Raw genomic sequence first — 27,704 nt, forward strand, 5'->3', positions numbered from 1 at the left:
GCCCATTTTTCTTAGAGCCATTTCCACTTCCTCACCTGGTTCCATCATGTATCAATCGAAGCCATCGCTGCTGATCAGGCGCCATCTTCCTACCAAGCGTGGCATCGTGGCCCTGGTCGGGCAGGAGGGCAGGTGCAGGAGCAGGGCAGAGTCTGGCGTGGTATGGAGTGGCATCAGGTGTCAGATATTGTGAAGGACTGGCAAGCATCAGTCTGTCAGATTTGTTATTTTTACAAACACTGGGTAGACAACAACTGAGTTTTAAAAATCATAATCACGAAATAAAATGACAAATAGACTAGAAAGCGTGAACCCGTGAGTCCAGCTCTATTGGTAACCAGCTGAGTAAGTCAGAATACAAAACGAGTTAGATTGAATTTGTTGTAATTAATGGACTTGTTCCATTTATGTAACTGAATTTCAACATCCCCATAAATGTTTGTTCAAATGAAGCAAGCGGTACACACACCTCTTTGCTCAATTAAAAGCCCTGGATCAGGGCTGTTCAGTTATCAGGAGTTTAGGGATATTTGTTAGGCAGCAGTTCCTTTAGTGGCAGGTTTTTGCAGTTTTTCCAGAGTTGAGAACAGATTTTTGATCATAGCCTCATTTGCACTTATTTCTTGCAATAATAACTGCTAGGAATCAATCTGATTCTTATTCCTCCACTGCTAGTGCAGCAGTGATCTATGAAAGAAAGCAAATTTTGAATCATGAACACCTCCTGGACAATCCAATTTGAGTCTGTGACTCAAGATTGGAAAGATAACAGTCATAAAGGCTAGTAAAATTCAAGGGTCTGTGAGCTGCACAAGTGGTTTTATTCATTTCCCCTTACTTTATGTCTCTTTCTTTGTACTCTGGACACAAGGTTTTCAGGTTAGGGACTAATCAGAGACAAGGAAATAGATCCTTGTTTGGGAGTCTGACACAGCATTAGGTTAAAGGGAAATACAGAAGGTTTTATCTTTTGTAAACAAATTTATGGTTTTTAATATTGAATAGACTGGGTTTTCTTAAATAATCAGGCCTGAAAAAGATGTGAGGCATATAGTACATTATTTTGGTAAAACACAAAACTTGTTCTCTAAGCAGATTACTTAAAAGTAATCTTAAAAGAAACTTTAACCTGTTATCAAAATCAGATCAAAAGTCTAAGAAAATTTTGTCCCTTTATCAGAAAACCAAGTTCTAATTTCATACCCATGTCCTTTTGATATTGAAATTTCATTTTTTAAAATTTAAACTTGCTACAGGGCAGGGTAAGGTTAGGCACCCCAGAACTCCAAATCTGCCCTCTTCTAAATAGGTTCTGATATCTGCCACATCAAGACAAAACATACTCTAGTGCATAAGACCTTTAATGGAAAGGAGCTTTAATATAATTAGTATGCAATAAAGAGAAGGGAAAGAGTAGACAGAATAGTTTCCAAATCAAGCACCCGAAATCACCCGTCCCCTCGTGGGTAAATGTCCAGCCAAACAGGCTTGGCCTGAAGCAGGGCCACTGAGGCCCGAAAGCCTGCCCCAAGTCTAAGGCACCTCCTGGTGGGGACCCCAGAGAAAAGGGGCAGAAGGAGCCTAGCATGTGTGGTACAGAAGGATCAAAACCAAGATCAAAGCTGCCATTGTCACCTCCCCGCGGGTCTCTGACGCAAGTCTGTTTCACCCAGTCCAGGACCAAGAAGCAAGAGCAGCTTCTTCACATGTCTCAGCTCCATATACTTCCTCCAGGTTTCCATCTGGCTCCCCATCCTCCTTCCTTCCTTCCCCAGTGTCCTCTCCAGCTTCTCCTCCTCCCTGTTTAGCTCCACCTTCCCTTGGGTGGGGCAGGGAACCTGGAACTCCCCTTTCCCCGGGGACCACTCTATTACAGACTCATTCCAATCTTAGCCAGTCTGGCTACTTACCTTTCTTAAGGTTCCTTTTTCCACAAACCTTCTATAGTATTGTCCTATGTTTTTTCCTTCTTTCTCATTTTTTTTTTTAAAGATTTATTTATTTATACAAGCACTGGGTACAGTCAGAAGCGTGGGAGGGTGAGAGAATTTACCAGAGCCAAAGAGTGGAGCAGAACAGGCAGACTGACGAAGTACATTGCTGAGGGGAGCAGCAGGTGCAGCAGGAGAGGTCTGCGCGCCATGTGGGACCCTCACCAGTAGCCGGGGATCAAATCGGTGCTACAGAGGCTGCGGGCAGCTTCACAGCCCAGTGCTCAACCGCTGCGCCACCTGGGAGGCCCCTCTTTCTCATTTTGGAACAAGCAGTCATTTTTTTTTTTTAATAATAAATTTTATTGTTATATTCCCCATACAATTGCAACCCCCCCATTCTGATCCCAATCCCTCCCCTCCCCCCCCCCCCCCCCCCAAAAGTGTCTCTGTTTCATAGTTTTTTGTTGATTCTGATTTTCACTTTCTTATAGTTATTCATTTTCTTGGTCCCTTATTTAAGTTTTCTAGATTCCTGCTATGAGTGAGACCATCCGGTATTTTTCTTTTTCTTTTTGGCTTATTTCACTGAGCATGATCCCTTCCAGCGCCATCCATGTTGCTGCAAATTGCATGTGTTTATCTTTTTTGAATGCTGAGTAATATTCCATGGTGTATATGTACCACATCTTCTTGATCCAATCATCTATTTTTGGGCATTTGGGTTGTTTCCAAAGCTTAGCTATTGTAAACAGTGCTGCTATAAACATAGGGGTGCAAGTGTTCTTTGGAATTGATGTTTCTGTGTCCTTTGGGTAAATACCTAGGAGTGGAATTGCTGGATCATATGGAAGCTCTATGTTTAGTAGGTCCAGAAATCTCCACACAGCTCTCCATAGTGGTTGGACCAGTTTGCACTCCCACCAACAGTGCAGAAGAGTTCCTTTTTCTCCACACCCTCGCCAACATTTGTTGTTGCTAGTTTTTTTAATATGTGCCATTCTCACTGGTGTAAGATGGTATCTCATGGTAGTTTTGATTTGCATTTCCCTGATTACAAGTGATGTTGAACATTTTTTCATATGCCTGTTGGCCATTTGCATTTCTTCTTCAGAGAAGTTTCTTTTTAGCTCTTCTGCCCATTTTTTGACTGGATTATTTTCTTTGTTGTTGTTGAGTCTCATCAGCTCTTTGCAGATTTTTGTGATCAGTCCTTTATCATTAGTGTTGTGTGCAAAAATGTTCTCCCAGTTGGTGGGGTTTCTCTTTGTTTTTGTTATTGTCTCTTTTGCTGTGCAGAAGCTCTTTAATTTGATGTAGTCCCAGCTGTTTATCTTTGCCTTCACTATCACTGCTTTAGGTGATGTGTCTGTAAAGATGTCTTTGATGTGCAAATCACGTAGTGTATCGCCTATATTTCCTTCTATATATTTTATGGTTTCAGGTCTTATGTCTAGTTCTTTAATCCATTTTGAGTTGATTTTTGTGTATGGTGTGAGGTGGTGGTCAAGCTTCATTCTTTTGCATGTAGCGACCCAGTTTTCCCAGCACCATTTATTGAACAAACTTTCTTTGCTCCAATGCATATTCTTTGCTCCTTTGTCAAAGATTAGTTGACCATAAATCTGTGGGTTTATTTCTGGATTTTCTATTTGATTCCATTGGTCTGTATGTCTGTTCTTGTTCCGATACCATGCAGTTTTGATGATTATGGCTTTGTAGTATAGTTTGAAGTCTGGGAGTGTGATGCCTCCATTCCCTTCTTTTTTTTTCATTAGAGCTTTGGTTATTTGGTGTTTTTGGTGATTCCATATGAATTTCATCAATAATTGTTCTATTTCTTTGAAGAACGACATTGAAATTTTGATTGGAATAGCATTGAATCTGTATATTGCTTTTGGTAGGATGGCCATTTTAATAATGTTTATTCTTCCAATCCATGAGCAGGGGATGTCTTTCCATTTCTTTGTGTCTTCTTCTATTTCTTTTAACAGTGTTTTATAGTTTTCTTTGTATAGGTCCTTTACCTCTTTTGTTAGATTTATTCCCAAATATTTGATTTTTTTTGTTTCAATAATAAAAGGGATGGTTTTTTGATTTCTTCTTCTTCAGATTTATTGTTTGTGTATAGGAAGGCTACTGACTTTTGCGTGTTGATTTTGTATCCTGCCACTTTACTGAACTGATTGATTAGTTGAATTAGTTTTTCTGTGGAGTTTTTGGGGTTCTCTACGTATATTATCATATCATCTGCAAATAGTGATAGTTTGACTTCTTCTTTTCCTATTTGGATTCCTTGGATGTCTTTCTCTTGTCTTATTGCTCTGGCTAGGACTTCCAGTATTATATTGAAAAGCAGTGGTGAGAGTGGACATCCTTGTCTTGGAACAAGCAGTCATTTTACTTTCCTTATCCACTCTTAATGCACAGTGTTTTTTTTTGTTTTGTTTTGTTTTTTTTTTACCCTTATCATTTCTAGTAGTTTTAATCTTAACTTTAGAATCCTTAACTCCTAGTAAAAACTAAAAAGTAAGCAATTGTGGATTAGCACTCTATGGATAACAAATTTATAATGCACATCATAATTTCTTATAGTAAAGTTTTCATTGTGGCACAAAACTTGTTTATTAATAGACTCAAATATCTATAAGAAACCAAAAGTAGATAAGCCTAAGTTCAGTAACTAAGTTTTATTAAGTGAATATCATTCATTTAACTTACCTCAGGATAACTTTTAAGGTTTCAGGTTACCAGAAAGATTTTGGAAATTATTTAATGTAGACATACCATAGAGCTTACTTTTTATTGAAAAGTTCATTTATAAACTTTTGTTTTATATCTACTTGGTTCATTTGTTCTTACCGGTTATGTTTAGATTATGATGTTGTTTTGATGAGATGTTGTTTTGATGAGATGTTGGGGATCAGTCAGCAATGGGCTCCTTGGGTTGCCTGTGAGAAAAGTTTTGGCAGAGTTCCCCTTTTGGCAGCATGCGGCCAGTTTATCCAGGAGATGAAGACTCTTACACAGACATAGGCAGGGGAAGGCTATATTTTGAAAGGATAGATTTATTAGGAAAAGAAACTAGAACTCTTGATCAGACGCGAGTGGGCAGAAAGAGCTGCCTCTGAAAGGGACAGGTTTGCTGGGAGAAACAGACACCTGGACCCACATTGCCCCAGGCGGGCAGTCTGGGAAGACCAGCACTGCATTGTGCTTCTTTCAGAGAAATTGCTCTGATCTGGTGGTGGTCTTTTGGGGAGGGGTTCATTCCTTTATGGAATTATTATCTATTGTTAGAGTAATTACTTCTAGGGTGTGATTGGGTTAATTTGTAAGGACTGGTGATTCTCTAATGGCCCTCCATCTCCACATCATCACCTCTGGTCCCTTCCTAGGGATATTTTCTATGGCAGTCAGGGGACCTAGGAATTTTTCATTTCTATAGACAGTTTAATGACTATGGTAAGCATTTCTACTCCCACACTTCTGGTTCCTGGCCTTGTGAAGCCTCTCTCCCAAATTTTCTACTCTTAAACCTCCATCAGATTACTCATGAAAATTTCATGAGCCATTAAACAGCTATCATCTTGAGTTATCTTTCTGTCAAGTTCTATAACAGATAAAATGAGCTTATTGGACTTAGTAAACTTGGGTAGAATAAAAGTTGTATGTAGAATAGAGTTGCTAGCTCTAAAGACATGTCTGTTTTAATTATACCAACAAACTTAGCTTTTTTTTTAGCCAAGGATTATCCTACACTACAGAAATTAGAAAATATTTAAGCTAATTTCCATGTTTTTGAGAGTATGCTTAATTTATATAGAGCTTTACCTCTAACAAGTAGAGCTTTTTACAAAATATTTTTAGTAATACCACCCAAAATAATTAAGGAACCAAAAGTTCAATAGAAAGAAAAATCACATGTATAACATACATACGTAAACATACAGACAGATGCAAGTAAAGATCTTACAGCTTTTATTTAAAATTTCATAACCATGATACCAGTATGATAATGCAGAGTTGGACCCAGATTGAATTTCTCACAGATGTTAAGGTTACCAGCTCATATGGCTAAACATCTTAAGTAATGGAGATGACACCTAAGATTTTTCAGGCCTGGTTTCCAAATACCAGCCCTCTCCTCCCCTTTTTCCCTTTGGATATGAATTACCCACTTGAGATTTACATTTCTAAGAGATGACCTAGCGAAGAGTTGGAGGGGAATGCCTCAAAGTGTACTCCCTGTCCTCCCAGAAAGTCTTAAGCTTCCTACAAGCCTTCTGAGATGGAAAGGTGAGGTTTGGGGTTTGTCAAAAGGGTAGGTGGACTTTGAATTGTTTCTAGAGTTGCATTTCTGGTTTTGCAAAAGTTGTAAAATAAGGACAGTTGCTGGGCCTCCCTGGTGGCACAGGTGGTTAAGACGCAACCTATGAAGCAATCCACAGCCTCTGCAGCACAAGTTCGATTCCCAGCCAGGAAGCTACCCACATGGCACGGCAGACCTCTCCTGTCTCGCCCGCTGCTCCCCTCAGCAGTGTACTTGGGTCAATCTGCCTTTTCTGTTCCCCACTCTGTCTCTGGTGAATCCTCTCAAACCCCCCCACCCACCCTCTGGCCTGTACCCCAGTTCTTGTATGCATAAATAAATATTTAATTTTTTTAAAAAAGGACAGTTGCTTTGGGGAAAGGCCGAAAAGGTTTGTCAGGCTTTGAGTATAATTACTTAAAAAATCCTTTTCATGTTTGAGGTAGGACAAACAAGACGTCTTCCTGGCACCATTGAACAACTCCCCTCTTGCAAGTATTACTCCAAAGAGGGCACAAAAGACCCAGATTCTTCCAAGGTCCAGAGCTATTCCTAAAGACAGAGAATTACCCTGAGATCTGGCAGTAGTTGGCAGGACCCTAACCATCAATGTACCCCACATTTCTATGTGCATATATCGAGTTGTAAGTGGGGTTTAACCCACTTTTCTGTCCAGCTATATTTTGGGGCATCCAAACTTACAGTTGTCAAGCCAACTTCTCAGGCCCCAAAACAAGACAAACAAAGGCAATTGCTGCTATGTGGTGGGAAATGGAGCTGTAACTAACAGGTCTGGATTTGGAAGTGAAAGGAAAACGTGAATTTTTATTTTCCTCTCTTGACTGACTCTGCTACAGATTCCAAAGGGTCTTTGTCTTTTATTAATTAATCCCTCACAAATTAGCTTTCAAGGGAGGAACTTTTGTTTTGGATCACACAATGGGAGAGGGGCAGCAACTGCCCTAAGCCACTCTCAGGGGTGGGGGCGATATTCTGGTTTTATGGGGTTGGTTGGGGGTTGAGGGAGAAGTGTAGCACAGTGTCATTGAGTATTTTAGTCTGGGCTGCACTGGGGGTCCATGCTTCTTCATAGAGCACATGACTCATTAGCATCTTAAATCTCACGCAGGAGTGTCCATTTTAGTCTGCTAATTATACCTAGGTCATTTTTAGGTCAGGTTCTCTGCCACTTGTCTGTGTGGCCGTCAGGGTCCAGCTGTTTCTGGAGCCATTGCTGAAAGCTGGAAGTCTCGGTAGGGTGGAAAGTCTGTTTCTCATTGGTGCTTGGCTTGGTGGGGTTTTTGTGGAATTCCTGTTAGTCTGGGGGCTCAATGACCAGAAGGTTCCTGTGACAGCTCAGCTGTCTCTGCTAACAGTTCTCACCCCTAGCCCATTACACCAGGATCCCATCTGCAGTTTCCAGAGTGGATTTTAAGTAGAGGGTAGTTCTGACATCATTAGAGTCTGGCAAGGCAATTACTATATTGCATTGATTTTAGTTTTAGTTTTTCATGGCTATTTGAGGAAATAACTGGGAGTAGTTTATGAGAAAATCCTCAGTTCCATGAACCCACAGGGGCCTCTCTTCTGAGAGTAAATATGGAGGTGTCACTATGACTTTGCTTATGGTCCTGTCTTCAGAATGTAAAGGCCATTCAGGGGATTAGTAGAATGAATACTCAAGGGAGGCTAGAGGGTTTGCATCACTGCTATAGTCTCTTGTTTTAGGTACCATGTATGTCTAATTTTTCATTTGCTTTTTGTAGTAAATATTTTAATGAAGCTATTTTGTAAATTTGAAAACTTGGAGGCTTCTGTGTGCCAATTAATTGGGTGTGCCAATTATTTAGGAATTCCATTCTGTTTGATTTGGAAGCTTTTGCTTCAAGTGCATGTCTTAAATGATCTCATCTCATTGAAAGGTTCCTCATAATGGCAATGGTAGATATCTACTGATAACATCTTCTGGGATATCTGTTTTGACATAAAATAATGAGTTGTGCAGAAAGTTGGTGCACTCAATTCTTTGAGGATCTCATTTCTTTGCTAAACCGGGAGTCTCTCTAGGCCAAGATACACTTAAAAAGGATGTGCCACCGGATTGGAAATAATCGTGCGGTGTTTTATAGTGTACCTTACTGCACAGAAATTTTCTTGTGATTTGTGGGTGACCTGTTTTTCTGACCAAGTTCTAACATGGAAGTCTTGGGTTTAGTGCTCAAGCAGTTTTTAACTACTTAATTCATGCCCACCAATTTTGGGGCTTTGGCTTAATAGATTCCCATTTCAATTACATTTACTTTAGTGCATATTAATAGAAACTAGCAATAACTGAGGAAATGAAACTGGGGATACCAGCAGTAACCAAAGCAATGAAATTGCAGACTGGCCAAAAGAAGGCATTAGGTACGCAGTTTCTAAAGTTAACATTGCATCCTTTTGATTCTAATTTACTGTACAGAAAAACTAATATACCACAATTAAAACTCCTTCAAAATTACCATTGTTTTAACAAACTTTTGTTAGATCATGCCACTAGACAAAAAGGAGAAAAGAAGGAGATTTATGGAGGGCACTGCATGCTCTTTAAATTTGTTAGACCCATGGCAGCAGATGGTACTGGACATTAGTAAGCTCGTAGTAAGACTCAGGAGGGCTGTGAGTGCAGGGAAGGGGCGCCTGGAATCTCAGCGCAGCGTCTTCCCTCTGGTGACTCCTGGGCTGCTTTGGAGACTGGGATCCCACAAGGCTTAGTATGTATATGTGTCCATGTCCAGAGGGAGGTCACGTTGGATGCGCCGCCGGACCCCACTTCCAACACCAAAGAATAGAAAACAAACTAGGCATACTTGCCGGAGTCCAGCTCTGGTGAACAGGATTGAGAGAGGAATCCAGTTGAGCCGTAGAAATTACCAAGAAATGATAGACACAAAATAGAGTTTAAGCGGGAGCCAGGGACGCAAGGCCTCTCATGCGTGCTCAAGCTTCCCGAGGGCCCAGTGCAATGAACTCATTTTTATTGCAACAAGTAGCACCCCCCCCTCCCCCACCTCAGGTTAGTTTCTAGACAATGAAGTATTCTCTTAGCATTTGGCCTTGTCCAGGCACACACTCACCACCAAGGTTCTGTGCCATCAGGTCATTCTGTTTCTTTTTCTAATCTAGTTTGTCCCCTAGACATAGCTTCGCAGACACAAGAAAGAACATCCGATCTGTACACGGGCCAGTCCTCGGACCCGGGCTGATCAGTTTTTTAGCCATGAACTTGAGGTCTTCCTTGTCTCAGCACTGCATGCCTTAGGGGTCTCCAACATACACTGAATAAAACAGGAGAAAGAAAAGTTTATTGCAAGGCTTTCTACCTGCAAATGTAGCAACTCAAGGCTACAGGAGCGGTTGAGTTCTGGTTGCTCACAGACTAAAGGGTTTTTAATGGGATCAATATGAAGTTATTTGTCTTTTTCAGCTGATTGGTTACCTAGTGGCCTTCTTTATTTCTTTGGATCAGGTTAGCTGAGTTAAGTGAACAAGAAGTCCAGAAATGATATGAACAGACTTGGCTTTGGATCAGGTTAGCTGAGTTAAGTGAAAAAGAAGTCCAGAAATGATATGACCAGACTTGGCTTTTGGAGACTAAATGTTGTCTTGGGCTGATTTCTGAGAAGAGTTGTAAACTCCTGCAGGTTAGGTAGGTTTCTTTGTGCACCTGTGTTGACCATCTCCATTTTGTTCTTGACTTTAGTGACTCCCTTTTTCTGTTGCTACAGAATAAAGAGCCAGAGAAAGAGTTGAACATTTATTTACTGAATAGAACAGAGTAGTAAATTATAACACGTTAAGATAAAGGAGCTTGAGCTAGGGGAGTTAGTGGTGAAAAAAGTAAGTACGAGAGTTAATTTAAAAAGGTTTGTTTGCAGAGATTTTTCTTGGCCTCAACTAGTCTCTTGATAAGAATGCTGCTTTCATAATGGTGTAGGGAGGACATTTCCAGGTAGGGAGTTTATCTTCTGCTTTTAGGAGAAGAGGGGGGAGTCAGAGTACCCTTCTTGTATCTGTTGTTTTTCAACTCATTTTGCTCAAAATAATTCTTCTGCCAAAGTTGGCATACTTGGGGGTGGCATGTTTTGTTGCCTTTCAGCATTGCCTCGTGTTAACAGCACAGTCCTGAGACCTTAGATACAGCTCCTGCATAGTCCCTGTTTCACCTTTTACCTCCTCCCTAATCGGAGAAACTTGGGCTCATTTTTGTTTTTGTTTTATTTAAGCTAATCTGTTAGTAGGCTTAGTAACAGTCTGTCTAATAAAATTGTGAGCATTAAATGAAATGAAGCAAATAAAGTGATCAACTTAGAAAGGGTTCAGTAAATGTTAACTACCACAAATCTACAACAGTGTTTGCTACTTTACTCTTCTCCTCCTTATACTTTGAAACCTTTGTTTAGAAGTAACCCCAATCAGGATGAATTGATTTTAAGAACAACCATAAAAGGAAAAACGTCTTGGTTACATCTCAGACAATTTGATAGGAATTTTCCTGCAGCCAGCGCTGTTGGGGTTAATGTGTGCCAACTGTGGAGCCTTGCTGTTACCTTCTGGCAGGCCCATGTGCAGATGCTGTTATATTAATTACAAAAGAAAACCTGATTAACTAGAAAGTCCTTTAACTGTCACTGGGGCAGCTGCTCCAGCACTGGAACAGGTTTTCTTCCTCCCTCCTACTGTCAGTCTGCAATTTTTAATCTCTTCCTTAGAGAACTGCCCAAACTGCACTGTGGGTCCTCCAGAACCCCTGGCTAGTTCAGTCAGCCTTTTCATCTGCAGTTACAGTATTCAGGGAAACTTGCATAATTAAATTCTCACATAATTTAAAAACCAGACCGACTGGCTACTACTCCCCCCATTATTTTTCTTTCAGTAGTTAAAGCCTGGAATTTTAGAACTGGAAAGGATGTTAAAGATCAGATGTGAAATCCATGGCTGAAAAAAGTCGCGTGAAATTGTCAAAGTCACAGAGCAGGTCACTGGCGAGGTCTCAGGTCAGAATGTAGGCCTTTGGCTCCAGTGCCATTAACCACTTTCACAAGCCATTCCTCCCTCTCTCAAGTGCGCTGAGAGACGCAAGGAATGAAGCTGTCTAGTTTCTACTTCATTTCTTCCTGGCCTTTGTTCAAATCTTATTGTTAATCTTATCTTTTGTTGATCAATGAAAAAACTAAAGAGTAGTGGAGAATAAAGGACTTGGATAAAGATGTATAAAATGGGCGGTGCTATCCATAGCGAAGACCTTTCTTCAATCTTAAAAAAAAACAGAACTCAGGCCTCCCCGGTGGCGCAGCGGTTGAGCGCTGGGTTGCAAAGCTGCCAGCAGCTTCTGCAGCACCTGTTCGATCCCCAGCTGCTCCCTGGCCACCGGAGGAGGGTCCCACATGGCGCGCAGACCTCTCCTGCCGCCTGCTGCTCCCCTCAGCAGTGTACTTCGGTCCTTCTGCCTTCTCTGCTCCCCGCTCTGGCTCTGGTGAATTCTCTCACCCTCCTGCGCTTCTGACTGTACCCAATGCTTGTATAAATAAATAAATCTTTAAAAAAAAAAAAAAACAACAGAACTCATCTGAACAATTAGAAGATGTAGTTGACCTTATTTAAGGAGTTAGAGTTGAGCAACATCCCGTGTACCAAGTTGGAAGACACAGGAGTTGTACAAAATGAAGGTTTTTATAGTTAGAGCAGGGGAAGAGGTTATTGACAAGGGAAAATATTATCTTAGACAAAACCCTGTGCACACTAGTTCACTGTCGCTGACCAGGAATTCCAGGTGGATCGTCTTAAAAGTCCGCTTGGGGAGAGAGGGAAGCTGCAGTCAGGTCAGGTTCTAGGTCTTGATGGGGCCTGGTATAAAGGGCTCCATCTGGGGCCTGTTTTTCTTTTTTAACAAGTCCAATAGGTGGCAGGTAGAACCTGATGGAGTGTGTGGAAAGACAGTTTAGAGCAGGGCTCTATCTCCCATTCCCATTGTTACAAGCCTCCCGCCCCTACCCAAAGGAGAGGGTGCTTTGCCCTCTAGGGAAGAATTCACTGACGAGCACTAGGTGTAGTTGAACCACACAAGGCCTCAGTAGGAAGACTGTTGCATGAGGAAACCAGGCCTGGAAAAGAGAACTGAGCCTGCTCTGCAGAGGGAGTTGGGAGGAGGTCTGAAAGGTAGGTCTGCGAGGCACAAGGAGAAGAGCCACGTCTTGGCTTGTCCTGCTTGGCTACTTGCAGCTATGCGTGCAGCTCTCGGTCTTCGCCCTCTGGGAACCTGAGGGTTCGTCAGGATCTACCGCCCTTTGTCCGTCGTGGCACCTGGCCACGGTGTTTGGACAGGGCATGCCCGTCTGTGAGGTCGTCCACCTGTGCAAACAGAGCTTGGGACAGCTCACCCCGCTGGCCGCAGTGTCTGTCACCTAGGCTGCCTCCCCAGTGCACTGGCCTGTGGTTGTTGGGACACTCGTCAGTTTTATTTGTAATGACTGTTTTTGCGAGAGATGGGGGTGGTGGTGATAAGCGTTGGGATGTGTCTGCTCTGGTTTTGACTGATGGCAGCATGTTCCCTGGCTTTCCTGTAGTCAGTACTTCAGCTCAGAAGTGTTGAGGGCTTTCCCTCCAAACAGTTAGTTGGTCTTGGCTCTATTATCAACTCTCCTAGCAGCAGCAGTGACCTTTAGGGTTTTGTTGTTGTTGTTATTATGTAATAACTTTTGCAATAAATATTGTGAAGAGGCAGTGTGAACTTACACTAGGCACCTATCTGGGAAAAGATCAAAGTGGAGCGTGAAGCCCCCCAGCTGGATGTCCCTTGTTCTCTCCCCTGGAGCCACGCTCCAGGTTGAGGTAAAGGAGTTTTTAGGGATGACAAGTTGCTCCTGAACTATTTAGTTCTAGACTTTTGTACTTAGTGGAACCACTTACAACTTTCAATAGACAATTCTCCACAATAAATGGATTCTTAAATAGAACAAGTGTGTAACTGTGTTCAGTCATTGTGAGTTGAGGGTGCAGAGAAAGATGTTTTGGATCTTCTTGCTTTTGATAACTATAAACAGATGATTAGAATAGACTGTAATAGTATTTATGTCTTGAACCAGATACGAAGGGTCTCAGGACTAGCCTGTCACTGTAAAGTGGTCGCACAAGCCCTGGCTCTGGCCCAGTGGTCTGGTATTGTGCTTATTAGTTAATACCTTGCACAGAATCAGACACTCAGTGAACACTTTGCTTTTCCAACGGAATTCATCGCTTTCCCAGGAGACTGTGCTCTGTACTGCTGTGAGATGTTGTGAGGTATGTGTGTGTAGATCAGGCGGTGTACTTACAGGCCAACAGGAAAGGAAGGGCTGTCAAAATGCAGAGGGGTCTTGTGAACATTCTTTGCTGTTGCTATTTGTAGAAGAAAAGGAGGCTTGAGGATTTGAAATAGGTTTTGTAGCAGGATAGGTACTGTCTGAAGTAGAACAATCTCTTTAATATAATCAGGCCTCTCTTGCTTCAGTTACACTAACAAAAATAAGCAATTTATGAAGCTCATGGTTAGTGACTAAAGCCAATACTGTTTCAGTTGGTACCATCCATTCAATTAGGGTGTATGTATTTGACCCAGAAATTAGCCTTCTTATAGTCTAAGGAGTACATGTACCCGTGCCTGTGCCTTTCTGAACACACATGGTGGTTGCCTGAATCACAGACATGGCAGGCACTGGTGCCAAACAGTGGGGGTGATCAGGTTCTGAATCTGAACCGTCAACTAATTTCTGGTTTGTTCTCCCAGAGGGTCTCATAATTTAAGAAGGTTTTTATTCTCTCATAAATACATTTTGATCTGTTCATGGCAGTTAGCCATTTAAATGAGTGGTGGTTGTCCTGAGAGAATGAGATAGATCTTTGTGAGATAGATCACATCTCTGCCTGGATTTGCCTGGATTTTATCCTAAAAGCAGTTCTTTTTTTTTTATTATTAAAGATTTATTTATTTATTCATACAAGCACTGGGTACAGTCAGAAGCGTGGGAGGGTGAGAGAATTCACCAGAGCCAGAGGGGAGAGTAGAGCAGGCAGATTGACTGAGATTGAGGTACACTGCTGAGGGGAGCAGCAGGTGGCAGGAGAGGTCTGCACGCCATGTGGGACCCTTGCCCAGTGGCCGGGGATCGAACCAGCGCTGCAGAGGCTGCAGGCAGCTTCACAACCAGCGCTCAACCACTGCGCCACCGGGGAGGCCCCTAAAAGCAGTTCTTTTCCCACATCTAACTCAGGGTCTTGTCATCCATAAGCTGAAGGAATGTCATTATAATTGAACAGCCAGTGTTTTAAGAAAACAGATGACTTGCCTGCTGGAATGCAGTTATCAGAGAGATCAACTGGAATAGATTCTAGAGCTTGTGCAATTTACTTCAATATATGTGTACTCAAAGATTAGCTCATCATTTAGTTATGAAATGTTATAAATGAGAAAAATGTCAAGGTGAAAATGCACATGGTAGGGACATTTAAAAGGGCTCTATAGGGCCTCCCCGGTGGCGCAGCGGTGCGCAACGGTTGAGCGCTGGGTTGCGAAGCTGCCCGCGGCCTCTGCGGCACCGGTTTGATCCCCGGCTGCTCCCCAGCCACCGGAGGAGGGTCCCACATGGCGCGCAGACCTCTCCTGCCGCCCACTGCTCCCCTCAGCAGTGTACTTCGGTCCTTCTGCCTGCTCTGCTCCCCGCTCTGCCTGCTCTGCTCCCCGGGTCTGGTGAATTCTCTCACCCTCTTGCACTTCTGACTGTACCCAGTGCATGTACAAACAAACAAACAAATAAATAAATAAAAATACATGCCTCTTTAAAAAAAATAAATAAATAATAAAAAAATTATAAAAAAAAATAAAAGGGCTCTATATGTCCAAGTTATTATGTCTTCTACCGCAAGGTGTGTTCTGTGCCTTTATATAGTCAGGCATAGCTTCTCCTTGGAGAAACATCAGTTAGTATAGACTCTTCTGGCTTTGTCAGTGTGATGATCTCGTGTTTGTGATAGCATCCTTGTAAACTCCTTAGGCTCACCCTCCACTGGGTGAGAAAGGGTGGGGAGAATAGGTCAGGTCACTGCCACCCAGGAAGGGCAGAAAATACTGCTGGGATGAGCTGGGGAGGGGAATTCTGTTTGATTGTTGAGGAACTTTTTCTGACTGGAATATTTTCCTAATAATTCTGTCAACCAAGAGCTCTAGAAATTTCTAGAAAGTTTTTTTCTGGGACCTGATAGCCTAATGAGGTCTCTGTGTGAGTCTCTCTACCCTCCTCACTCGTCTCTCTGTACTCCTCTCGCCTTCTCCACCCTCCCCTCCCCCAACCAGGCCTGCTGAGCTGCATTTCCTTCCCACCTAAGGAAGAAAAGTACCTCCAGCAGATGGTGGACTGCCTCCCCTGCATCTTAATCCTCGGCCAGGACTGTAATGTCAAGTGCCAGATGTTGAACCTGCTCTTGGGGGTGCAGGTGCTTCCTACCAACAAGTTGGCCATTGAGGAGAGCTGTAAGCTCCGCCGCCTCCGCTTCACCTATGGGACTCAGACTCGCGTCAGCCTGGCACTCCCTGGCCAGTATGAACTAGTGCACACGTTGGTTGCTCACCAGGGCAACTGGGAGACCATACCTGAGGAGGACCTGGAGGTCCAGGAGGACAGTGAGGATGCGGCCCATGTCTTAGCCGAACTGGAGGTGACGATGCACCACGCCCTCTTACAGGTACCGGCTCATGCTCATATAACAATTGCACGTCCATGTCAGTTTTCCTTGTATTTGTGCTTTCTCAGAAAGTAATTTGGCAGTTTATGCTTTGGGCTGTGAGCATCATCAGCTGTGATGGAGTCAGGAATATACTAGAGAATGTTGAAAAAACAGATGAGACCGTAGCAGTGCCGCAGAGCCCCGGGCAGCATGTGTTTCCCTGCCTTTTGTCTCTCTCTGAAAGAGACGTGATGTTTGCATATCGACATGCTTTCACAGAATAATTGTGGTCAGAGTTAGAAATCCTTTTTCATTTCTCGGCAGGAAGGTGTTGCTGGAAATGTCTCTAGCCATCCCTTTCTAAAAGGAACGCTAAGATGATGGGTATTTAATTTCCTCATTAGAATTGAGAACAAGTGAAGGATTTTGTGGGGTTTTTCTAAGACCTCACCATTATTTACTAAGTGGGACAGATCATGTCTCCACTTTTAAAGGAACTTGGAATGTGAGGAAAGATCTGATTTGATGTAAAGAGACATGGAGATCCTGTCATCTGAAGAATGTCTTTGTTTCTCTCTCGAGGTACATTTCTGAAGAAAGTGTAGGACTTGTGGGGGTCCTAAGAGATGATACTGTCTATGGTGTTCGTGTCTCCACTTAGGCCCTCGGCTCTTGTCATAGACTTCCTTTCCTGCTGTGGAGCTAGGACTGGGCTGTTTGGTTAGACCAAGGATGTGACTGTGTCAGGGGTCAGGAATGGGTAGGAATAAAAGGACACAGAATTGCTCAGAACAGAGAACACATCACCTTCACTAGCTGTGCCAGGAAGGAGTTTGGCAGGAATGGGGGCGGGGGTTTCATTCTTGTAACCTCTCCACATGCCCCAGTTCTTTTAAAAGCCTTCGTCTCCCGGTCAGTCAGTGATTGAGTCCTTTGGTTGTGGCCATGGCCTGTGCCACTCTCAAAGTAGAAACTATCATTTCCTTCCAAAATCCAGATTTCTTTCATCTTGATAAATGCTGGAGGGTGCGAGTTGTGCAAGCCAGTATTTGTCTCAGCTGAGTTTCAGCTGTCCTCTGTTCCTACTGAGAGCTTGTGCTTTTCCCTCCGGGATGATGGGGGAGTTCTTGGATATTCTGACACAGCTCTCCCAGGCGTTCGTGGTTATTGACTGAGGCTGCTTAGTCGATACACGGCTTCGCCCCATGTAGTCTCTGCAGTACAGCACCCTGGGCTCGTCCCTGCGTGCCCCAGTTGCTCGTGATTTTCACAGCTTTACATCAGGACCCTCCCCATAGGGACACGCGGACATTTAAAATAAAAGTTTCATGAAATAGTAATTTTACATCTTGTAAAACACAGTGATATTCTCTATTGTGTTTGACTTCATCTTTTTAAAAATAATGGTGGCAACCCACTAAATTGATCCCATGACCTAACACTTTGTGAGTTGCAGCTTAAAAAACATTGAAGCAGCTGAAATGACTGCTGCTGGGTGGCGCTTTTTCCTGTTCTTGCCTTTTAGAAACACTCTTGGAATGTGAACAAAGCCATCTTGGAGACGCAGATTACTGGATTGATTTCCCTGTGACCCTTCATTTTATTAGTTTTAATTTCTAATGCATATTTACTTTTGTTCCATGAGTTGAGGTGATAAAAGAAAGTTGGGGGATGAGAGCCACCCCCAGGTGCATATCTGAGCCCCGGTCTTCCAGGGCGCGAGCTGCGCACTCAGACTCTGAGGTAACAGCTGTGGAGGTTCTTGGCGGGGAGTTGAGATGCCAGATCAGCTTTCTCAGCACAGTTGAAATCTATCTGTTCTTTCTGGAAGAATATTCTCTTCTCTTGAGGAGTTCTCTAGTCTCTTGTGTTGTTTCATGTGGTTTGTAAGACTTCCTTTGCCAGTATTTCTCTGGATCTGCTTTATTCTCCGATGGTTTTGATGTAGAAATAGTAACAGACCCCAACGGCTCTAAGCCTGGAGCCCTTGATGCCGAGCTCCCAGGGGCCATAGCTGCCCTCCTGGAGCCCGGGCTCCACTCCCACATAGTCAGGCTCCCGCCTCAGTTAAATGCATCATTGATGCTCAGCTCTCTGCTGGAAGCGCTTCACAGCTACCTTGAAGACTTTTCATGCCTGTGAAAATGCTCTTTTTTCTAGCTCCAGTTATATTTAGGGCCAGAGATTTAACCCTAAACAGTCCCTCCATTTGTTGTGAAGGGAGTAGTAAAGAAAGGAAACATTTAGCTAAAGGAAAACAAGATTGAATTAGGGGAAATGAGATGTTCCTTTTCAACTGTCAAATTATCAAAGCAGAATTTCCCCTCCTCCCTTATACAATGGTCTTTCTTTGAATATGTTGCTTTAAAGTCCTCATAAATTTGCCATTTTCGGTTTGTTCCAAAACAGCCTACTCACATGGGCGCTCAGTGCTTGGTATTCCCAGCCTTTTTAGCTCTGGGCCCTCTCAGATTCTCAGTTCATAATTCAACAATAGAGGAAAACTGTTAAGCTGTCAGTTTCTGAAACCCGGTGTAGTGTTAAAAGAGTCATTTTCCAGTTGGCCACATGTTTCGCTGTCCCCCATACTCACTGGTTCTGTCTTCCCGCCCCTGCCCCTGCTCTCTGGCACGTGTTACCCTCTCCCTCTTTCACAAGTCCAGTGGAACATAGCTGTCTCCTCAGAGTGGCCTCAGCCTGGTGTGTGTGTGCAGAGATAATTAAACTCCTTAGCCTGAAATGGGGTTCCTGCAGCCCAGCACCAGTGTCCACTGACCAGCAGTCACGCCCCCTTACCTGTTCTAACCTTATCAATAGTGTGTTTATCCCCCTGGGGTTTTCTGGCTCCTTGGACAAATGTGCACCTCCCCTGGCAGTAGACGGCCTTGCAGTGACACGGGCATTGGCTCATGGTCTGGGCGGTATATTTCAGAAAACTAAAATAAACACTTTTTTTTTTTTTTTTTACTATTTTTATCCCTAAGCAGTTAGAGTAATAATTTTTTTCCTTTATAATTCAATAGCTATCAATGAAAATAATATATTTTTAATGATCTATGGACAGTGATTTTTTTTTAAAGATTTATTTATTTATTTATACACTTTTTTTTTTTTTTTACTATTTTTATCCCTAAGCAGTTAGAGTAATAATTTTTTTCCTTTATAATTCAATAGCTATCAATGAAAATAATATATATTTTTTTTTTTTTAAATTTTATTTATTTATTATTCATGCAAGCACTGGGTACAGTCAGAAGCACTGGAAGGTGAATGAATTCACCAGAGCCAGAGCGGGGAGCAGAGCAGACAGAAGGACCGAAGTACACTGCTGAGGGGAGCAGCGGGTGGCAGGAGAGGTCTGCGCACCATGTGGGACCCTCCTCCTGTGGCCGGGGAGCAGCCGGGGATTGAACTGGCGCTGCAGAGACCACGGGCAGCTTCGCAACCCAGCACTCAACCGCTGCGCCACCGGGGAGGCCCGAAAATAATATATTTTTAATGATCTATGGACAGTGATTTTTTTTTAAAGATTTATTTATTTATTTATACAAGCACTGGGTACAGTCAGAAGCGCGGGAGGGTGAGAGAATTCACCAGAGCCAGAGCAGGGAACAGAACAGGCAGATTGACGAAATACACTGCGGAGGGGAGCAGCGGGCGCAGCAGGAGAGGTCTGCGCACCATGTGGGACCATCGCTGGTGGCCGGCGATTGAACCGGTACTGCAGAGGCTGCGGGCAGCTTTGCAGCCCAGCACTCAACCGCTGCACCACCAGGGGAGGCCCTGGACAGTGATATTTTTAACTTCTCAGTAGAGAGATACTTTCTCAAACCATAATCATTATAAAGGATCTTACTTCAAATGACAAAAACTTATGTAAAGTTGTAACCCCAAAATTGACTTAACAATATTTGTTTTTAGAAACTAGCTTCTCTCAATTTTTGCTTAGTTATTGGCATTTATTATGCCATGTAAAATTAAATTTTCTATGTTTTGCCTTAGTTAGATATTCTGTCTTCTTTTGGAAGCATCTAGGTTGAAAGATTGCTAAAAAGTAGGAAGGAGGGCCTCCCTGGTGGCCCAAGGGGTTAAGGCGCAACCTGTGAAGCTGTCCGCGCCACTGTAGCATGAGTTTGATCCTTGGCCAGGGAGCCACCCATATGGCGCAGCAGACCTCTCCTGTCTCACCCGCTGCTCCCCTCAGCAGTGTATTTCAATCAATCTACCTGTTCTGCTCCCCACTCTGTCTCTGGTGAATCCTCTCACCCCCCTCCTCCACACCTCTGGCCTGCACCCCAGTTCTTGTGTGTCTAATAAATCCTTAAAAAAAAAATTAAAAGTAGGAAAGAATAGGGAGTGAGGGTCCTCAGGATAAGGAATAACTTTGGGAGGAAAAAGTATAAGGCTCTAGGCAAAAAATGGCCATTCCAGGGGATAAGAAACAAAGTTGGGGGCAATATGTAAAAATGTTTAAAACAGAAAACTAAAGAATTATTCTAGAGATTTAATTAAAATATAGAAAGCTTGATTTTTATGGAGCAAAAAGGAAAGGGAACTAGAACACACCTAAGCTGTGTTAAAAGATATGGGAAATTCAGGCAATTGATAAAACATAAATTCTTCTCTAGGCAGTAATCCTGTATTTGATTTTGACACTCTCTCTCCCTAACACACACTGCAATACATTGGGAAACGTCACTGTCCTACATATATTGCTGTTTGCCAAGAAACCTGGAAATTCCTGTTATAGATTAATTTACCTATTAAGGATATGTGTGCTTTAGGGGAAAGATTTTTTAAAATCCCCACAGCTCACTATAGTAGTCTTGATCTCTCTTAAAAAGAACAGTTTGCCTGAGTCTGTTTTCTCAAATCACCACCAGTGATTCATTTTTGGGGAGAAAATCTGGCAGGGATTATGACCATAATCTTCATAATCTTCCTCTTTTGTCTTTTCCCTTTTATAGGATCTTCCTCTTTCTGCAGAAAGTGACTGGCCTCTTCTTACTATCTCAAAGATCCTTTAAAGTGGAGGATGGTAGGGGAGTAAGGAATATCCCCTGATTCAGAGACTCAGTGGTTGCAAGCACTATCAGAAGGCAGAAATTCTGTTGCTGGGGCTATTAAAAATATTTTCCTTAGGATTTCTTATGTGGCATCTCAGCCAGTCCTTGCGGGATTGTTTCACAGGAGGATGTTTACTTTATAACTAGCACAAACCTTTTGACATAGATTGTGGGGACCCCTGAATAATCTTGTCCATCCTTTATTCTCCTTTCAGAGCTTCCCTGACACCAGCCCAGATAGTTCCTGACATATGGTGGGTTTTTGGTTACTGTTTAAACATGGTCTTATATAGGGGCCTCCCTCGTGGCCTGGGGAGGGGTTAAGCCTTAGCAGTGTACTCCAGTAAATCTGCCTCTTCTGCTTCCCACTCTATCTCTGGTGAATCCTTTCACCCCTCTGTACCTCTGGCCTACACCCCAGTTCTACGCAAAAACAGACAAACAAACAAAAAAAACAAAACCATGGTCTGCATAGTCATGGAATTACATCCTGTTACTTAACTCTGTGACTCAGGTACTAGATCCCCATATCTGTATGATGCAGATAGTAATTATGTTTTTTTAGGAACGGTGTGGAGCTGAAATAAGACACTTAGCACAGTGTCTGGCACATAGTAAGTCAGTTAATTTCTTCTTCCCTCTGAAGGAATAAATCAGTATTCCCATCCCAGACAGCCATCCATGTTGGGGCTTCTTTCTTTTGTCAAATTTAAATCTTCTGGTTTTAACTTCCTTACAGTTATTATTTTGCTTTTAGTAGAGACTAAGTTCTTCATGTTTATTATGACTTACTTTGTAATGAAATGAAAGATGTTATGAATAACACAGAAGGTAAAACTGTAAGGTCAGCAGATAGAGTCTTCCCTTCTTTCCTCCCTCTTCTCCACTCTACTTTTATCTTTTGTTGAATCTAAGGTATGAGGAGAGTTTCAGGTACCCACTTTTGTCTACATCTATGGGTACCTGGGTGTTTGTCCACAAAGTAGATTGATAGAGGCTACTGAGTACATTTTTGTCAACCTTTCTGTTACCTGGTTGATTGCAGTATGAAGTACAGGAAAGATAATTCTGACTTTTAAGGTTTCTTGCTTACGGAATGAGACACAGCTAAAGTTTTTGGTTTGGGGTGTTTGGAGTTGTAAATAGATTTTTAACATGATCTCATGCTTTCTGTGGCTATTTTAGGACTTTTGTAGGAATTATGGTTTTTATTTTAAACATTTATTTATTTATGCATACAGGAACTCAGGTACAGTCCAGAGGTGGGGGGGGGGGAGGGGGGGTGAGAGGATTCACCAGAGACAGAGTGGGAAGCAGAACAGGCCGATTGACTGAAATACACTGCCGAGGGGAGCAGCGGGTGCGTCAGGAGAGGTCTGCCACACCATGTGGTCAGCTTCCTGGCCCGGGGTTGCTGCAGATAGCTACATAGTGCTGCAACTTAACCACTTGCACCACCAGGGAAGCCCCTGGATTATGGTTTTTATCTCAAGTCTTGTTTCTGGTCTCTGCGCTACTATACTGACACATGATGAGAGCTTGTGTCTATTGTGTGTTGACTGCTCAGAGAAAAGCTCTGAGCAAGCTGTGTGTCAGCCCTGGTTCCTTATGAGGCTGTTAATAACTTAGAAACCTAAGTTGCAACTCCCCCCCTTCAAGAGTGTTTGTCAGAACAAGAGTCCAGGTGTTGTCTACGATGTAACAAGAATAGAGGTATTTTTCCTTAAATCTATTTCTTAATTAGCATTTAAGAATGGTAATGAGTTCAGGAAACTAGAAGACTCAAACTAAGAAGAACCAAACCTATATAAAAGCAAACGGATAAAACCTCTCAACTGTCCTGTGAGGCTGGCCTGGGAGGAGAATTGGCAGTAAAGATGAGTGGAATATGGAACTGGGATCAAGGTCCAGGCTGTGCCACCTGCTGAGCAAGGGCAGGATTATTATATAATCGGGTACTTTTCTGTGTGATATACATGTGAGACTTCAGAATTGTAGAGAAACCAAAGACGCTGCTACCTGCCATCTTTGAGTGTGAGTACGTGACTGTCCTCTGGTGACCCAGCAATTAGTATAATAATACTTAGCATTAACTGAGTGCTGGGAATGTGCCAGGAACTATAGAGTAAGGTGATCTCACCTGTCCACACTGGTGTTCTTAGGTCAAGGTTCTTCACTGATTGAGTGATTGCTTCTTGGCATTTGAATTAGTGTCATTCACATCAAAGACAAACCCAAAGAGGTGAATTCTGATGTTTCAGAGTCTCCTTCCTATTCTCTTAATCTTGCCAAGAAAATTGATGGTAACAGTGGAGTCCATAGATGTGTGCAAAATGCACTCTGGAAGAGAAATCTCAATTGGAATTCAGTTTCAAAATGGGAATTATGGGGTACTCTCAGGAATCCTTGAGAGTCTTTTTCTTTGATTGAATTAGGAGCAGAATGACTGCTTCATTCTTGGAGTAGAGGTGAATAGCAATTCCAGACATGTAGGATATGGATTAAAAGGTAGAAAATCTTATACATGGTGGTTGAAAGTGTAGAGGCATCCTTTATTCATTAGATGCTCACCAAGTACCAGGCCCTCTTGAAGCACTAGGAAGGAGCACAGCCCTCCATGAGACAGTCTAAAGTGAGACTTCCCTCTGCGGTGGCCATAACAGGGTCCAGAACAGCCCTGGTTCATTTTCTCTGTATAATTATTTTCTCACTCCCTGTCTCCAGGAGACAGTGCTGGCTTCCCTTTTGTTTGTAACTGTCAGGCCTGAGTCATCCCTTCACAGCAAGCGTTGCAGAATCACACATCATGTTCCGGTCTGGCTGTGCTCCAGCCAGGTCTCAGCCACATCCCTAGCAGCGGAGTGGCCAGAACACTGGCCAGTGGTGCAGAAGGACTTACTGGTGACCATGGCACTTGCTTCCAGTCTGTTTTTGTGGAGTACAAGATGCTTTTAGGAGCAGCACGTTCTCGATGCCAGGACTGGCATACCTACCACTAGAAAGCCCCAAATCCCTTTTTTTAAAAACCGTGAATTTATACATACAAGTCAACTATCTCTTAGGAAGGATAGTGTAAAACACCCTCACCTCAATAAAAAATAATATAATTAAAACCAAAAAAAAAAGAATATTGGTCCCACAGATGGTCTTGGCAGCTTAGCTGGTGGTGCTGTTGTAGACACAAAATGGAAACCCTGGAATTTATATTAGAATTTAAGAAAATTCATCAAATAGCAAACAGAATTCTTCCTGAAAAAAGTTTAAACAAGTTTGATTTTGAGTTTTTAGGCTCTCTTCTCATTAAAGTCCTATAGTAAGTCTGCGTTCTAAACAACTTACTTTGGTTTTGAGTACTTAGGCTTTTTTCCCCATGAAAGTAATTTTGGTTGATTTACATATTCTAAAACTTTATATCCTTAAAAGTTATTTGTATCTATAAAAATTTATATTTGGACAAAATCTAGGGCATCTTTGCAGTTTTAAAATGAATGTTTTGAAAAACCATTCTCACCTTTAATTCTCCACTTTGTTATAACTTTTCTTTTCCTGGGATTCTCTTCTAATCATTATATATAGTTATAATGTTGGCTTTTATGCAATTGTATTTACTACTTTAAGCCTTAAAAGTCCTTACCCGCTTTTTGAATGTGCCTCATTGAAGTGATTCTTACTCAGCAGTGTGACTCAGGGTAGTGAAAGGGGGGTTGTTGTGAACAGCAGTGGGAGTGTCAGATTAGTCTTCCAACCAGAAAACATTCCTTGCAATTTGAGACCTGGATAAAACAGCATATTTTTTCTTGGTCTAGGGAGTAGGTAGATTTATGCAGTGTTTGCTCAAATGGTGAGATGCTAAACGCACTTTTTGCTTTAGGGGTCTCAGAGTGGCCAGCCAAGTGCAGTTATCTGATCTACCTGGGAAGAACGCTTTAGTTCTTTGTGGGGGAAAATGAGACCTTTGTGCTTTGCTGGGAATGGGAGTGTTAATGCTAGCGGTTGCGCACCCGCGTGCACACACTCACAAGCACACACACAGAGCATACAATAAACAATAGAGTGATGGACTAACACTTCCAAGGCTTTTCTTGTCTAGAGAAGCTCAAAAGGGAAAAAGATCCCAGGTTTTGGTTTTTAAAAACCTCTCCATAGAAATACCTGTTACTCAAATAAGATAAGGAGTCAAAACAATTAGATTCCAGAATTAGTCTGAAAGAAAATAAATAAATGGTATAGCTTTTCGATTTACAAAAATGTTTCAACCTCTGACAACTCTTAAGGACACAAACTTGAACAAATTTGTATGGCGTTCTTTTATAATCCTATAAAATATGCCAGAATTTTGTGGAGGACTGAGTTTGAGCTTGCAGACACCCGACGACACCCAGGGCTGCTGACGGGCAGGAGTCCCCCCAGTCAGTCAGCCTTGGGCTGGGAATGCCAGGCCATGTGCGCAGGGTCAGCCTATTCAGCCTTGACGTCTTCGGGAAAAGAGCACACATAGCAGAGGCTACCTGGGAGAAGGGCCCCAGCCATCATTCTTGAATCTCACTTTAGGAATTTGGGTATATTAGTTAGCATTGGTTTCAGGCATAAGCAGCAATCAGAGTAATGGGGCTTGCTTAATTAAACAAGACAGAGATTAATTTTTCCCCCTTACATAGAAGAAGTCTGAAGCCAGGCAGCTGAGGCCTGGTGTGGTAGTTTCATGATAGTCAGGGATCAGGCTCCCGCCATCGCCCTTCGTGGTGGTTTCTACCCTCAGCTTCGCCTTGTGGCCGCCGGGTGTCCGCTTCAGATCAAGCAGTTGTGACTGTGCTCCAAACAAGAAGCACAAGGCCAAAGGTCATAGAATCCAGCCCCCTCAAAGAGTGTTCCTGGAAGACCTCCCTATTTATTGGCCACACCTGTCTGAACAGGAAATGACCTTCCCAAGAGTGCCAGACCAGATGATCATGAGACTAGAGGTGTTACCAGGACTTTCTTGCCGACACTTTGGGATACCTGCAAACTCTTAGAGTTGGACAGTAATACTGTCCTACTTGATGGGTTCAGCAGTATTCAGGACTATGCATGGGCACTGCTTACAGTAGTAAACCAGATACAGGTTTCTACCTTCAAAGAGTTTGCAGACTAGTAAGACAAAATAGGATATAAATAAATAATTAATGTACTGAACATTAAGAAAAAGGAGATGTATAGAACATAATAAGAAAGAAACACATACTCCATAAGGGTATGTGTGACACCACATACACTTGAGATTTAAGGGTGCAGGGGAGTTAGCTGAATTAGAAAGGTGGGGGTGGGTGTGAGAGGAGTGCAGGGGGGACTGTCTATCCGAGGCACACTCACCCAATTGTTTTCTTCTGTAATGGTTCTTTCTTCTTGTATTATTTGTCTTATCAGTGGGGATCAGTGGGAGTTTCTGAACAACAGAGGATGGCAGGGACTAAATATTATTTTATCTGAAATGGTTAAAGGGACTGCCATCCCTTCTGCTTACTTGTTTTTTCACTCTCTAGATGAGTGCCTGCCCTCAAGGGCTGCCCCCAGGAGTGTGGGTAACTGAAAAAGGAAGTGGACAGATGAGTGGGCTCTCTGAGTCCAGCTACCCATCATAGACCTGGATTTTGGTCTCATTGTGGGGCTTTGGGGAGGTAGGGATTGGTTCTGACTTTGAACTGCTGATATCAACCCTCTCCCCTCCAGGAAGTGGACATTGTGGTGGCGCCGTGCCAAGGCCTCCGGCCCACAGTGGATGTTCTGAGTGACTTGGTGAATGATTTCTTGCCTGTGATAACCTATGCACTCCACAAAGATGAACTCTCTGAGAGGGATGAGCAGGAGCTTCAGGAAATTCGAAAGTATTTCTCCTTTCCCGTGTTCTTTTTCAAAGTGCCAAAGCTGGGCTCAGAGATAATTGACTCCTCCCCCAGAAGAACGGAGAATGAACGGTCACCACTTCATCACCAACTCATTGACCTGGGCTATCTGAGCAGTGGTCACTGTAACTGTGGGACCCCCAGCCAGGACGCAAAAGCTCAGAGCATGCTGGTGGAGCAGACTGAGAAGCTGAGACACCTGAGCACGTTTTCTCACCAGGTGCTACAGACTCGCCTGGTGGAGGCAGCTGAGGCCTTGAACCTGGTGCACTGCTGCTGCCTGGACATCTTTATCAACCAGGCCTTTGACATGCAGCGGGACCTGCAAATTACCCCCAAACGTTTGGAATATACACGAAAAAAGGAGAATGAGTTGTATGAATCCCTGATGAATATTGCCAACCGAAAGCAAGAGGAAATGAAAGACATGATCGTTGAGACACTTAACACTATGAAGGAGGAACTTCTGGATGAAGCTGCCAACATGGAGTTTAAAGGTAGGTGCCTGGGGGGCCTCCCCAGTGGCGCAGCGGTTGAGTGCTGGGCTGTGGAAGCTGCCCACAGCCTCTGCAGCACCGGTTCAATCCCCGGCCACCGGGTGAAGGTCCCACATGGCGTGCAGACCTCTCCTGCTGCCCGCTGCTCCCCTCAGCAGTGTACTTCATCAGTCTGCCTGCTCTGCTCTCCGCTCTGACTCTGGTGAATTCTATCACCCTCCCGCGCTTCTGACTGTACCCAGTGCTTGTATAAATAAATAAATATTTTTTTTAAAAAATAA

At 43.0% G+C, this 27,704-nt stretch overlaps 1 protein-coding gene across 1 annotated transcript in view; it reads left to right on the plus strand.

The window, feature by feature from the left end:
- The window catches only part of DSTYK (dual serine/threonine and tyrosine protein kinase), a 64,114-nt gene that overhangs the window by 15,610 nt on the left and 20,800 nt on the right, over nt 1–27,704 (plus strand). The window contains exons 2-3 of the mRNA XM_037497722.2: nt 15,611–15,999; nt 26,754–27,423. Of these exons, the coding sequence (XP_037353619.1) occupies nt 15,611–15,999; nt 26,754–27,423 (1,059 nt within the window). The remainder of the gene's footprint in view (nt 1–15,610; nt 16,000–26,753; nt 27,424–27,704) is intronic.

The sequence above is a fragment of the Talpa occidentalis genome, unplaced genomic scaffold (genome assembly GCF_014898055.3).
Source record: "Talpa occidentalis isolate TD23 unplaced genomic scaffold, MPIMG_talOcc4v2.1 talOcc4.8, whole genome shotgun sequence".
Lineage (NCBI taxonomy): Eukaryota > Metazoa > Chordata > Mammalia > Eulipotyphla > Talpidae > Talpa > Talpa occidentalis.